The following is a 12,870-nucleotide window of genomic DNA, read 5'->3' as shown; positions in this document are numbered from 1 at the left end:
TAAATTTTATTCGAGAATTTAACGTAACTAGGCACCCTTCTACAGTATAACATAATCAGACCATGCATGAAATCTCCCCCACTGACGGGAAATATAGAAAGCTAATAAACCGAATTGACAAGTATTCAACCACGAAATGGCAAATTAAATAATATTTTCCGTACAATATTCTTTACAAACAAAGTGCCAACGATTTCAAACTAAGGCAAGGAATAGGAGCACCAAAGGGGAGAATTACAGGATTGACTTCATAATATTTGGAAATAAGGCTTCATTGAGCTAATAAAACTATGCTGATTAAAAAATCTTTACTCCTGCTTCTCCAATTCCCCCATTCTCTCTATGATTGCCTGAAGAATAAAGGGAAAGAGAAATTAGTTGCTATGTTCATAGATAATCTAATTCCCAAGAAATATTGTTTGGTAAAGCACCAACCTTTCTACAATTCAGAAGAGTATGTTTAATATTGTATTTAAGTATTTACGTCCACAATGATTCATCTTATATACAATAATGATGCGGAAACAATATTGCCCGAAACCATTTCTACGTATTGGTTTAGGATATATTGTAATTTGATATACATCAATGAAGCTATCAATATGTTCTCCAACTTTTAAAAGGAAAAGGAAAATTTTACCTTCTTGCTTGTTTCTTGGAGTTCCCCAGCAAGTATGAACTCGTCTAATATGAGGTAAACCTTTAAAAAAATGATAAAAAATCAGCAGGTCATGAATACACAAATGGCAAACATTATAGAATTGAATTTCCCAGGTCAAGAATAAAAAATCATCAGGCCATGAATACACAATGGCAAACATTATAGAAATGATTTTCCTTGTGATTCTCTGTTAGTCTTTCTCAGGTTTAAAAATGAAATCATTTTCAAACAAGTAGAAACAGTAGTCAGATAAGCGCAAAATCACTAAACACTAAAACTAGATCTAACAGCTGAACATGGCTTGAACTTCTATTACAAATTAGCATAATCGATCTAGAGTGCTCACAAGTAACATCCCATCTCAGGATAACACAATTTACGAACGAAATATGACAATTCTACATGGCTTGGGACCTTAAAGATATACAAAGGAAAGGTGGTGATGTGGTAATTCCCAATGATTCAAGCTGAGAAGCAATCTATGTGAGCTAACACTAGGATAGAACAGTTTTAGGACATAAATGATTAGTAGTGGTTAAAAATCAGTGGCTTTGAGAAAGTAATCCAAAGTTGATCCTGAGCTAAAAGTCAGCTCATAAAACTAGTTTGCATCCGAACCAGTAAAGGAAGAAGCAAAAATTTGAAAGAAACACAAACATAACAACTGTCACTAATGGTACTTATTTACAAAGCAGTCACATACAATAAGGGCTCATGCATGCGTGTTATTCCGCTTTTAAACAAGTACATGTTAGAAACATATGAGAGCTTTGTAGTGATTGTAAAATCAAGAAGTGTGTAACGAACCTTGTGGAAATTAAATACCAAATCTAGCTCGCAAACATTGCTGAAAAAATGATCCAGTATCTCCACAAATAAGTGAATACACTCCAAGTACGCTAGCTCATTGTCGGTCATATCCACGCACAATGAGAAAAATAATCCAGCATATCGCCTGTAGATAACCTTGTGGGTTCGGAACTGCAAGAAAAAATTTGTTGATAGTGATCATCATGTGTTGTGATGGCCGAGAAGAAGACAACCTAAACAATACAAACAAAACTATTGGAATGGAAAGACATCAGAAATCATACAAACAACTCGATATTGTGATCACAGGAACATATTGATCTCATATATGCCCTAGTTGGGAATAAACAACAGGTCAACAGAATCAAAGACCGTAATCAGCTAAAAAGGATAAGCAACAACAACAACAACAGAAATTGCTCACCTCCACAAAATTGGTATATTTGGGATCTCTATTGACAACCAATCGATGAACCTGCGATGCATGGTGAACACGGATTTAAGTATCTCGAAACTTGTGTGAGAAATTCGAAATGCTGATATAAAAGAATTACCTCGTACTCGACCTTATGCTTCTCCGATTCCTCGAGAGGTATGTAATATTTGGCCAGTCGAGTTTTTCCTTGCCTGTTCTGTAATAGTATGAATCGGATCTGCAATATTCAATGAAAAAGACAACAAATTTCACAAAAGTAGACCCAGATTAACAAAATTTCACAAAAGTAGACCCAGATTAGCAATATTTCAACAAGAAATCTGAAGAAATACAACGAAACTGCTGATGCAAAAATATTGTAGTACCATTTTGAATAGTATGATTGAGCCCTGCGGACCGCAATTTTGCAAATTTATCGGAGAAGAAAGATGGCAGTCGAAAAAATAAACAAGATTCCAAGAAACTCGATAGTCAAACTAAGGGCCGAGATTTTGGACCCTGGCTCTTAAAATTTATTTAAAAAATAAATAAAAATAAGTGGCAGAGGTTGCTAAGCCCGGCCCATTAAAATTTTCAATAAAATTTTTAAAAAAATGGCCAGTTAAATTTCAAAAACAAAAAAACATGCTGATACGATCTCAACCGTCGTATTTTATGAGAAATTTTTTTACTTAGGTCATCTATAAAAAATTATTAGTTTTTATTGTAAATATCGATAGTGTTGACTCGTATCACAGATAAAGATTCCTACTCTTTCCAAAAAAATCTTTAAATTTTACTATAAATGCGCTCGGATTTCTATCATTTTTATTTAAAGAGAAATATTTAATAATTCTCATTTCATGCAACCTAAATACACTACCAAATTAAATTGTTGCTTCTACATTTTTTAGCTCAAATCATATCCAATAATTATTCGAACAAAGTTATAAAAACTATAATAATCATGATATCACATATAGATATAACAAGCTATACTTTTTTTTAAGGCCTATTATTCTCACCCTCTTAAAGTGCGCATATTTTTTTTAAATAATTTTTATTTTTAATTATTCTATGAAAAAGGAAATATATAATTTTCATTTGGAAAAATGTGTTAAGAAAATAATTGTGGTTAAGGAAATATTATAATTTTTCATTTGGAAAAGATGTTTTAATAATCATTTTGATCCGGTTTAAGATCTAATTTTATTAATCAAATAGTTATCTATAAAATTGGATCTTAAACCGGGTCAAAATGATTATTAAAACTTAAAATTTTAACGATAAATATTTGACCTATTAATCTATCCTTATTTAATCCACTCAACCAAACACACTCTTAGTAGTATATGAAAAATATACTTGTTAAAAGTTTGGCAAATAATATAAAGTTCAAAAAAATTGTTTATGAATGATTTATATCTATTAATGACTTTTTATTTTATTTTATTTTATTGATAAACTCTGGATGGGCTTATCGCGGACACAATGCCAATAAGCCAATATCGAGGCTGATAACTTGAATTGGGCTTTAAATTTAGCGAGGCCCACGTTCGCAATCATTATATAAGCGTCGCCAGTCCACCGCGCTTTTGATTTCGTATCCCCTTTGGTTCGCTAGGGTTTTAATCCTTTTGTTCGGATACAAATTAATTTGCGCGAACATCCGAAATTGAACGTAGTAAAGAGGAGAAGTAACAAATGACGATAAACAATACGAAAGAAACTTCGAGTCGGAATCAGAACCCTAGAATCACTTGGGAAGGATGCAGTGTCTTGCTCGATATCAACGACGGCGATCGCGTTCTCTTCTCTCGCCTCACGGCCGGCTCGTAAGACTTTCACTTCGAGTAATTTATCTTTGGGTAACATGTATTAAAATGCGATTTTTGTTTTGTTGAATTCTTATTTGGTAATTTGCAGGAAAATAAAAATCGGGAACAAGAATTGCTCGCTGCAACCTTTGATTGGGTGCACTTTTGGGTCTTCGTTTCAAGTGGAGGTTGGGGATGATGGGCCCTTTCTATCCCGGATATTTCCATCTTCAGAAGGTTTTTGTTAGTAGGTTTTCAAGTCCTCAAAACTTAGTAAATGCTTCCGAAACACTTTTTCTGAGCGGTTGATTCCTAACAGTCACTGTTACGGCTATCAGATTTAATCCACATTCTCGTGGTTATCTCATCTCTATATTGACCGCGTGACTGTGAAGGGACGCTCGGGGCATGAAGGCCGTTAGTGCAACACCGGAATCTATAATTTTGTGATACACTCGAAAAATTGGTTAAATGTGATAGTTAAATTTGTTAAATCAGGGAAAAAAAGTTCTTTCTTTTCCACAAGTGGAATGGGTTATGGGCGTGCCCTTTTGTTGCACATGTTCAAATAACTGCTGATCACCTTTTGAGACATCATTAGTTGCTTAACTTGAAGAACATGCATTTCTATTGCTGATGCTCTGATTGATTGATCTTTCATAGGTGATAATCTTCAAGAGAACATTGTTTCTCAAATTACGGAGGAGATCAGAGATAACCGAGCAATAATTGACAATAACACAGCCCAGAGTCTCTCTGGTGAAGATATCGAGGAGATGCAAAGGTTTGTCTTTCTTATATCTTTGCTATAATTCTGCCTTGTATCCGTAGATTGGAACAGACGCATCGAACTACCTGTTACCTCTTCATCTATAGGACCTTTTTTCACACATTACCTATCAATGTATTACCCTATGTTATCTAATTGCATTTTACTATCTATTCAATATCCATTTCGACTTTTTGCAGAAAGGGAGCAACTGGGGATGACATTGTTGAAGCTCTTATTGCAAACAGTGCAACATTTGAGAAGAAAACTGCATTTTCACAGGTGCTTATTACTAGTGGGATTCAGAATTTAAACTAGAAATGAACTTAAACCATATCTTTTTGCAGGAAAAGTATAGGATCAAGAAGCAAAAAAAATATGCACCGAGGGTACTTCTCCGACGCCCATTTGCACGAAGGTTGACTTGTCTTCTGGAGTCTATGTGTGTCTTTTTGTTAGAGTGATATATAATTTTTATTATACAAATATTTATATTATATCATATTAAACTATTACCATTTTGTTGATAAATTAATATTTTATATAATAATCCTATAATTTCGTTAGTTTTATTATTTTACATAAACTATTTTTTAATACTTGTAAATATGTGTGTGTGTGTATATAGGTTACTTTTAGGAATATATAAGCATTTAATTAGTTAATCGATTTTGTATGTATGGAATCTAATATTTATTCTTCTATTTGTTCTTTTATTTTAAATGTTAAAATCTTCTATTATATTTTTATGAATAATTTAAGTAATTTATTTGCTCGTTTAATTATCATTAATTTTTTATATTATATCATTATTATTATTATTATTATTGAATTCTTTCTATTTTTTAATTGGTTACTTAGATTTATCTTTAAAGGTAAATAGTTATTAGGTAATATTTACACATATCTTAAGTTTATATTTTTTTAAATTTTAATTGTATAACTATTAGAAGTTTTTTAAACACATCAAAATATTTGGGGTGTTACATAGTTGATATCGATGCTTTAAAAAGATTGTTGAGATTCAAGCAAACCAAGAACCTTGCAATTTTTTTCGAGCACTAGATTTCAATTAAAATTGAAAACAAAAAGTATTTTGGTTATGATGCATTTTCTGTTTAAAAGTTGCTCACTAATTCTCTTGATCTTTTGTGATGCTTCTTTTTTAGTTAAATAGTTCTCTTGAATTATGATTAATTATTTATACGCCTATTTCCGTATACCCTTACACTGTATCTTGTTCCTTACAGCATATGCGAAGCATACTTCAAGAAACATGCCGAGAAAATTGGGTAAATATCTGTTTTGCTGGATTATTATAGTGAAAGAGACCTTGATAATGTCTTTTGATTTCCAAATGAAAATATTTAGCTTTTGTTTTTTTTCATATTGATTCATGGAATTTTAGGTAGATTGAAATATTAACCCTTTCTTAAGATTATCTCATCTCACAACAAACACACTTTTAATCGTAAAGTTGCCCAACAATGGTAAAATTTCTTGGCATTTCAAGAGAGGGATACTTGGATTGGTTGCGACTTATAACAATGTCATATAATGATCACATCTGAATATTTTTGTTCTGTAACTTCTTGTGTTTGTCGATATCCTCTCCAATCTCTCGTCCCATCATCAATCAATCACCTTTAAGGTGCCACGACCCATGAGTTACTGGGAACTAAATGTATTCATATGCCTTGTATACTCCACAATGTATATTTCGTTAAAACTAGAAAAACCAATTAGCAATTGATTAATGATCATGCTTCTCCGGTCCAAATTTGATTAAAGCTCACAAGGCATGTGTGTAGGCTCATGGCTCATTGAGGCTCTGCCTTTGCACCTCGACACAAGGTAAGCTGCATTACTTTAATGAAGCCAGCACCTTAACAATAAACTCAAGTCTTTGGGCACTCTGCACTGTAAAGGTTCAAGACCATGTAAATCAGTGATGAAATGCAAGATCATGTACATCTATTTTTGCTTCTATACTAATGAACAATATTTAGTTTTATTTGATAATTTGTCAAGTTCATTTTGCTTTAAAAGTGATAAAATTTTCTTCAGATGTTTATATTTTAGCATATCATTATTTCATGCATGTCTCTTCAATCAAGCGCGCGCCTCATTTTGTTCTGGGTTCTGAGTCTGGGATACTTATAAGGCTTAGTGTGCCTTGCGCTTCTAATAACTATTGTCTGATCAATACTTGGCTGTTATAGTTGACTGTCCTGGAACTTTTTCACGCCGTTGAACCATCCATGATGTATTCCAAGCCAAACTAGAAGTCATCTTGGTGGTTGTTTGCCCAATTGACATTATTGATCTCTGTTCCTTTTTTAGATTTGACATTATCCCAACATCTCTTTTTTGAGTCAGGGCTGTGAGCAATTAAATGCTTTAAGTGCATAAGAAGGGTTGAGTTTTACTGTCTATAATTTCCAGGTTTTTGCGGGTGGACACTTTATCTCTTCTGCTTTCCTTGGCTAATGTTACTGCACATTCGGATGTTCTTGTAGTGGATATGCTTGGAGGAATCATTACTGGTGCTGTTGCAGAGCGCTTGGGAGGTATCTGATTTCTTTAGTTGAAGTGAATTTGTTCCTTCAAATTTTTTGTAAAATTATCCATAGAGATAATGTGCTGGCTATATTTTACAATTAAGACGAACATAAAAAGTGTTCTTTCAAGCGAAGCTTTCATGCTTCTAAAAATTTTCTTTACACGTTTTAAAGATTGTGCACATAGTTGCTGCAACTAGTTTGATATATTTCAATGAGGGACCTGTGTCTGATCGATGATGTTAACATGGTAGATGTACTGTTTTGCATCTGGTATGTGCTATATAGATGGACAAGACAGGCTAACACGCTATTATGACACCGACTGGATTACCACAGAAGATTTGATATAGTAGGTAACTTTTGCTGTTGTGTTTTGCGATAGCAGGAACAGGTTATGTTTGCAGTACATACAGAGGAGTAAAGCCAAACCCTATCAATATTGTGCAAATGTTCAATTTCTGTGATGATACATGCAGAAGGTAGATGTCTATAGTGTTGGGATATATTTATCATTTTTCTATTTTGCACTACATGCAAAGGGACTTATTCTTGTAGCTGGAAATACTGTTGAAGCAGTTCTTTAACCATGGTATGATTCGATGTAAGAAAAAAATGAACCTGTCTTGTGCTTACTTTGTCCAGGATTGTCCACTCTTCATTGGCTGAATTATGTTCATCAGATGGTGCAACTCCATTATCAACCGAGCAGCTTGAAGATGCCTGTGATGCCAGGAGTCAACAAAATGTTGGCAACACCTTTGATTTTTTGATTCAATCAGCTTGTAATTTTGAGCTAACTATAAATGGTATTGATATGCAGGAAGAATCTTTGTCTGCTTCAGTGATAGATTCGGTCAGCATGGATGAAAGCTGTAATGGAAATATCGACACTGTAACAAACGTGGACCGTCCTCCAAAACTTTGTAAAAGCGTAAAGGCTGGTGAAAGAGCACCACTGGAGGTCATCAATGCTTGGAAAGTAAACGGATTTTCCAGGTCAGTGCACATTTCAGTTGCATGCTCTGTTTTAGATAATGTGAAGTTATTTTGACAGCTCAAAAGGTTTTAATTCTGTCACTTTTTGTCTTCTATTTTTAGTATGATAATTGCTGCTCCAGACTTGGATGCTTGGAGCATTGGGAAAGAACTCTTACCACTTTTATCCTATTCAGCTCCATTTGTGATTTATCACCAGTATCTCCAGGTACTTTTTTTAATCGGTTGGCTCTGCATCAGTAATATATTTTCACCTGCTTGAAATGCTTCAGCGATTGTCCATACCTTCAAATGTATATGTTATAATTCAATTCATGGCGTAATATACATTGGTTTAAGCTACATGCTTGATCAAAGACCTGAATAATTTCACAATTTTCTTTTTGCAGCCTCTAGCCACATGTCTGCACAATCTGCAGATCGAAAAAATGGCCATCAACTTGCAAATATCGGAACCTTGGCTACGTGAATACCAGGTTTATGTGATCTTCCATGGTTATTAATTTTTGGAATGTGTATCTGCAAAGTTGCCTTTCGCTTTTGACGTAACATTTCTTTAAGAGAAGTGTGACGAAAAGTATCCGGTATTTTTGTGTCTATATCATCGGGCTAATTTGTTTAAATTTCTACATAATGCAATCGTCCAATACGTTTAGAGAAGAGTGAAGGAGAAGGCCTATTTTTGTACATTTAGCTGTTACTTACCAGCAAATAGCATTTTCAAAAACAAATATGCCAATTTGATGGTGGTAGAAATAGCAATCAACCCTATGTCTCGTAGTCGGTTGTCAGCTCCTTTGTTAGTCTCAGAACCTATTTACTATATGTTGTGTATTTTAAAAAATTACTGTTATGAACACCATCCATAGGATAGTCTCTGTTACTTTGTTTAATTACAAACATATGTGTTTTTCCCCCGCCTTACTGATTTTTAAACGCTGCTAAAATGCAGGTTCTTCCATCAAGAACTCATCCGCATATGCAGATGAGCTCCTTTGGAGGCTTTGTACTGAGTGGCACACGGATAACTGGTGGTGATCAGCCCCAATTGCATTAACTTATTTCTATGGATTCGGTGTGATTGATTGCTTTGTGGACCTTAAAATCATGAAACTCGTTTATTTGTTATGAGTGTGTACCTCAGAAGGTACCCTTTTTTAAGTTGTTATTAAGGGTTAACCAAATGCAAATTGATTTGGTTTTGAATGAAACCCCGAGCCGGACCTGACTTGTTGATTTATATGATTTCAATAGCAAACCAAACGTCCAAACCAAATTAATTAAAAATAAAGTCTAGGTTTTGGGGTTTGTATGGTTCGACATTCTGTTTTTTTTTTTCTCTCAAACGAAACATTTTATTATTCTTAAATATAATTTAAATTTAAATTTTGTCATGAGCTCTTATAATAGACTAATATTTACGTACCAGGTGTATGGCAATGATATTGTCATTTTGTAATCATTATCAATAAATTTTTAATATTATTATTCCTGATCATAGCTACGTAGTATGAGTCAATTTAAATTATCGTACGTCTGAATACTATAATAAAAAAAAGTTTCATTGTAACTATACTATTAATGTATCATAAATTAAATATTAAACAAAAAATTAAATTCGTTATAAATTAATTTTTTCTATTATATAAATTTTATATTTACAGAATTGGTTCGATTTAAATAATGATTGATTAAACACCAATCCAACATGATGGTTTCAATTGATTTAATTTATGACCACTCTTTTTCTATAATTGATATCTAATTATTTAATACATCTGGCTACGATGGGTGGTTAAATACATAGGTCGATATTTATCCTCTCTTCGTCGCAAATGCTCAAATGAAAATTTTCCAAGTGGGAGGAAAGTTTGTTATTATTGGATTTTAAATTTCATATCTCGTCCCACGTTCAACTATGTCATCAAGTGATATATTTTTTTTTACAGAAAAATAATGATTAAATGGAACAAAATAATCGTCGACAGCAGGGTTCGAACCTGCGCGGGCAGAGCCCAACAGATTTCAAGTCTGTCTCCTTAACCACTCGGACATATCGACTTTGCCTGAGGACTGCCAAATTCTTTTTATAACATAATTTAGCGTATGTTTTTTCTGAACATCATGCCTCCGTTGGGTGAAATTGGCCGCATATAATCCATGGTGAGTGGAAGGATGAAACGTGACAGCCGTATGGTTGATGTTTGTCAAAGTGGCATGCAACTTTACCGGAAAAAGGGGAATTGCGGGAATTGGGTACATGTTTTCACATTGTATGGGAAGCTCTACTTTGAGGATTCAAATTAAGAGAGCATAATCAACAAAAAGTGTTTTTTGGGTTTTTTGAGCATAATCACATCGAGCTGGGGATCATTTAAAGTTTGGATTCCCCGTGGCTTTCACGGCAACAATGTTGTCATGGACTATTCTTGAATATAGGGACCAAATGAAAGCTGTGAATCAATTGGAACCAGCTTGAGATTCACTCATGTGGATCACAGAGTTCCTCGTAAACGCTCATCCATCTCATGATGTCCTCTACATCCAGGTTTGTTAAATCTTTTCCTCAATCGGAGGGCTTAAATTCGTTGTAGGTTTGACACATATATATCCCCCAAGCCTTGTAAGGTTCTTGATTTGTGTTACACACCATAACTGTGAGAGAACTTGGTTAATATGAGGTTGTGTTTCAATTACAGGAAATGAGGTACTTGGATGAACAAAGTTTTCACGTAGTGTTGTGAAAGTTCATTTAATAGATAGTTATTCATTTTTCCGACTATATTTTGACAAAAACTGCAGAGAAAGCAACCGTGGTTTAACTTGTGAAAGCTCAATTTTCACACATCTTGGGAGCTGTTTTTAAGTAGAGGGACACCCAAGTAATGTTCTCACTTGGTAACATTTTTTTCAGGTTGGCAATCCTAAACTAGATCATGGGTGTTGGGATCGACCCGAAACATGACAAAGCAACGACCTTTAACACAGGTGAATGCCTCTGCCCCTGGAACTGAGGTTGCCGCTGAAACAGCAGCAGCTCTGGCATCAGCATCTCAAGTATTCAAGGACATCGACTCTTCATATTCCAGTTTACTTCTATAGCATGCTAAACAATTGTTCGCATTTGCCGACCGATATAAAGAATCTTACAGCATCAGCATTCCCAATGTGCGAAAGTTTTATAATTCTACCAGCTACAGGGATGAGCTCTTGTGGGCAGCTAGTTGGCGCTATCATGCGACTGGGGAGAGATTCTATTTTGAATACGTGACAGGGAAAAATGGCGAAGATTTTGCTGATTGGGGAGGGAGGTGTTACATGGTTTAGCTGGGATGACAAGCAGGCTGGTGCTCAGGTACTATTTCATGCTTAATATCTAGAAATATTGTAGTTTGATAAAAAGGGTTTTTTCCTTGCTTCTAAAATGAAAGAGAACGCATTTACACGTCGAGTTGGGAAGCAATTCTTTCATGTCATGTTTCATTTTAGCTTGGTGCAAACCATTTTCTGGGAAATTGAGACTTAGATGGCAAATCGACAAATTCAAAGAGTGCTTTCTGCAGGTTATGCTATCAAGGGTTAATATTTTTGGGTCCGAAGATATTTCAAATTCTAAAATTCTCCGTAAGTATAGGAAGTCTGCAGAGGCTGTCATGTGCAATCTTTTACCTGGTTCACCCACAGGCACAGCAAGTAAAACTAACAGTAAGGTTTCTTCTTACCTTCTTTCCCAACTCACATTCTCATACGTGAACTTGAAAGTTTCCATTTTCCTTGCATTAAATTTGTAAATGCAGTAGGTTTAATATGAATGGAACGCTCTTCAGCATCCTGTGGCATTGGCTTTTCTAGCTGTGCTTTATAGCGATTGCATGCTTACTTCTCGAACTACAAAGATTTATTGCAGTGGAAGTTATTTTACGCCCTTGGATCTTCGGAAGTTTGCAATTTCACAGGTACCCACATTTTATACCAATCGTGATAATCTTTCGTCAACTTGTACAGAAAATATAGTTGATAACGAAATCATTTGAATTAATACCATTGTTCAAAAAACCCTTGTTTGACAATGAATTTGAAATTTGTTTAGTCTTTGTATTTTGTGTATGATTGGAGGTCATTTTGCAAAAGTTCTTTGAAGAATGGTCGTAAAATAAATGTTTGACCATGGTCATCTTTCAAACTATCCCTGATTTATTTGGAAGCTACACGGTATAATAATGACGGCAGTTGTTGTTCCTTTGACAATAGATTATTCGCAGTACTCCGTGCTTATATATCTTTTCACATCTTATGTGTTTTCCACAGGTTGAATATGTCCTGGGAAACAAATCTTATGAACATGAGTTATCTCGTGGGATACGGGGATAAGTATCCACAATATGTTCACCATAGAGGAGCCTCGATTCTGGCAGATGCTATGACTGGCTACAAAGACGGTTTCAAGTGGCTTGACTAGGATGATCCGAATCCTAATGACGCAAATAGAGCACTTGTTGGTGGTCCTTTTATCGACGACTCGTATACTGATGTGAGAAACAACTCGAAGCTGGGAGAACTGAGCACGCAATGCAGCACTGTAATTCTTGGGCTTCTTTCTAGTAAAAATTTGAATTTTTTTAGTGACCATTTTAGCCTACCTTTAGTAGGGGTGGGTACGATACGGTATACCGTACCGAACTATGGTACCATATACCGTACCGAAAATATCGGTATGAAATTTTTCCATACCGATACCGATATCGAAAATTCGGTGTATCGCACATTCGGTATACCGAATTTTCGATATGGAAAAAGTTCATACCGGTACCGTATCGGCACCGAAAATTTTGTCGGTA

The 12,870-nt window shown here is 34.7% G+C and overlaps 2 protein-coding genes, 1 non-coding gene and 1 pseudogene across 7 annotated transcripts; 2 read left to right on the top strand and 2 right to left on the bottom strand.

Moving 5' to 3' along the window:
- Positions 1 to 114: 114 nt before the first annotated feature.
- LOC140816389 (AP-2 complex subunit sigma) lies at positions 115 to 2,400 on the bottom strand. Its single transcript, XM_073175618.1, has 6 exons — positions 2,273 to 2,400; positions 2,026 to 2,124; positions 1,896 to 1,946; positions 1,469 to 1,642; positions 641 to 700; positions 115 to 350 (listed from the first exon to the last, which is right to left on the bottom strand). Exons 1-6 carry the CDS (start codon positions 2,273 to 2,275, stop codon positions 309 to 311), a joined length of 429 nt encoding a protein of 142 aa, XP_073031719.1. The 5' UTR covers positions 2,276 to 2,400; the 3' UTR covers positions 115 to 308.
- A 1,100-nt stretch (positions 2,401 to 3,500) lies between these two features.
- LOC140816282 (uncharacterized) lies at positions 3,501 to 9,268 on the top strand. Of its 5 annotated transcripts, none has more exons than XM_073175431.1 (13): positions 3,501 to 3,721; positions 3,813 to 3,940; positions 4,382 to 4,487; positions 4,673 to 4,754; positions 4,820 to 4,890; positions 5,723 to 5,764; positions 6,918 to 7,042; positions 7,422 to 7,515; positions 7,679 to 7,781; positions 7,857 to 8,032; positions 8,135 to 8,240; positions 8,422 to 8,508; positions 8,985 to 9,268. In XM_073175431.1, the coding sequence occupies exons 1-13, from the start codon at positions 3,591 to 3,593 to the stop codon at positions 9,087 to 9,089; spliced, it is 1,356 nt and encodes a 451-aa protein (XP_073031532.1). In that variant the 5' UTR covers positions 3,501 to 3,590; the 3' UTR covers positions 9,090 to 9,268. The 5 variants fall into 5 exon arrangements, with proteins under 5 accessions (XP_073031532.1, XP_073031531.1, XP_073031530.1 ...); XM_073175430.1 differs by having other exon boundaries at positions 7,419 to 7,515; XM_073175429.1 differs by having other exon boundaries at positions 4,367 to 4,487.
- Positions 9,269 to 10,011: 743 nt separating this feature from the next.
- On the bottom strand, positions 10,012 to 10,093 carry TRNAS-UGA (transfer RNA serine (anticodon UGA)). Its single transcript has one exon. It is a non-coding gene; the product is annotated as a tRNA-Ser (tRNA).
- A 99-nt stretch (positions 10,094 to 10,192) lies between these two features.
- LOC140817242 (endoglucanase 24-like) lies at positions 10,193 to 12,403 on the top strand (annotated as a pseudogene).
- Positions 12,404 to 12,870: the final 467 nt, after the last annotated feature.

The sequence above is a fragment of the Primulina eburnea genome, chromosome 16 (genome assembly GCF_022965805.1).
Source record: "Primulina eburnea isolate SZY01 chromosome 16, ASM2296580v1, whole genome shotgun sequence".
Taxonomy (NCBI): Eukaryota; Viridiplantae; Streptophyta; class Magnoliopsida; order Lamiales; family Gesneriaceae; genus Primulina; species Primulina eburnea.
Note: the sequence above shows the minus strand (reverse complement) of the source record. Positions and strands in the feature narration are given on the sequence as shown.

What these genes read in the sequence shown, in the direction of transcription:
- LOC140816389 (XM_073175618.1), bottom strand. An exon ending in TGGTATTTAATTTCCACAAG is followed by an intron (nt 701 to 1,468) that starts GTTCGTTACACA and finishes ATTTTTTTAAAG; the next exon opens with GTTTACCTCATATTAGACGA. An exon ending in TCCAAGAAACAAGCAAGAAG is followed by an intron (nt 351 to 640) that starts GTAAAATTTTCC and finishes TTTATTCTTCAG; the next exon opens with GCAATCATAGAGAGAATGGG.
- LOC140816282 (XM_073175428.1), top strand. Translation starts at nt 3,591, where the DNA reads ATGACGATAAACAATACGAAAGAAACTTCGAGTCGGAATCAGAACCCT. An exon ending in AAAGTAAACGGATTTTCCAG is followed by an intron (nt 8,033 to 8,134) that starts GTCAGTGCACAT and finishes TTCTATTTTTAG; the next exon opens with TATGATAATTGCTGCTCCAG. An exon ending in TTTATCACCAGTATCTCCAG is followed by an intron (nt 8,241 to 8,421) that starts GTACTTTTTTTA and finishes TTCTTTTTGCAG; the next exon opens with CCTCTAGCCACATGTCTGCA.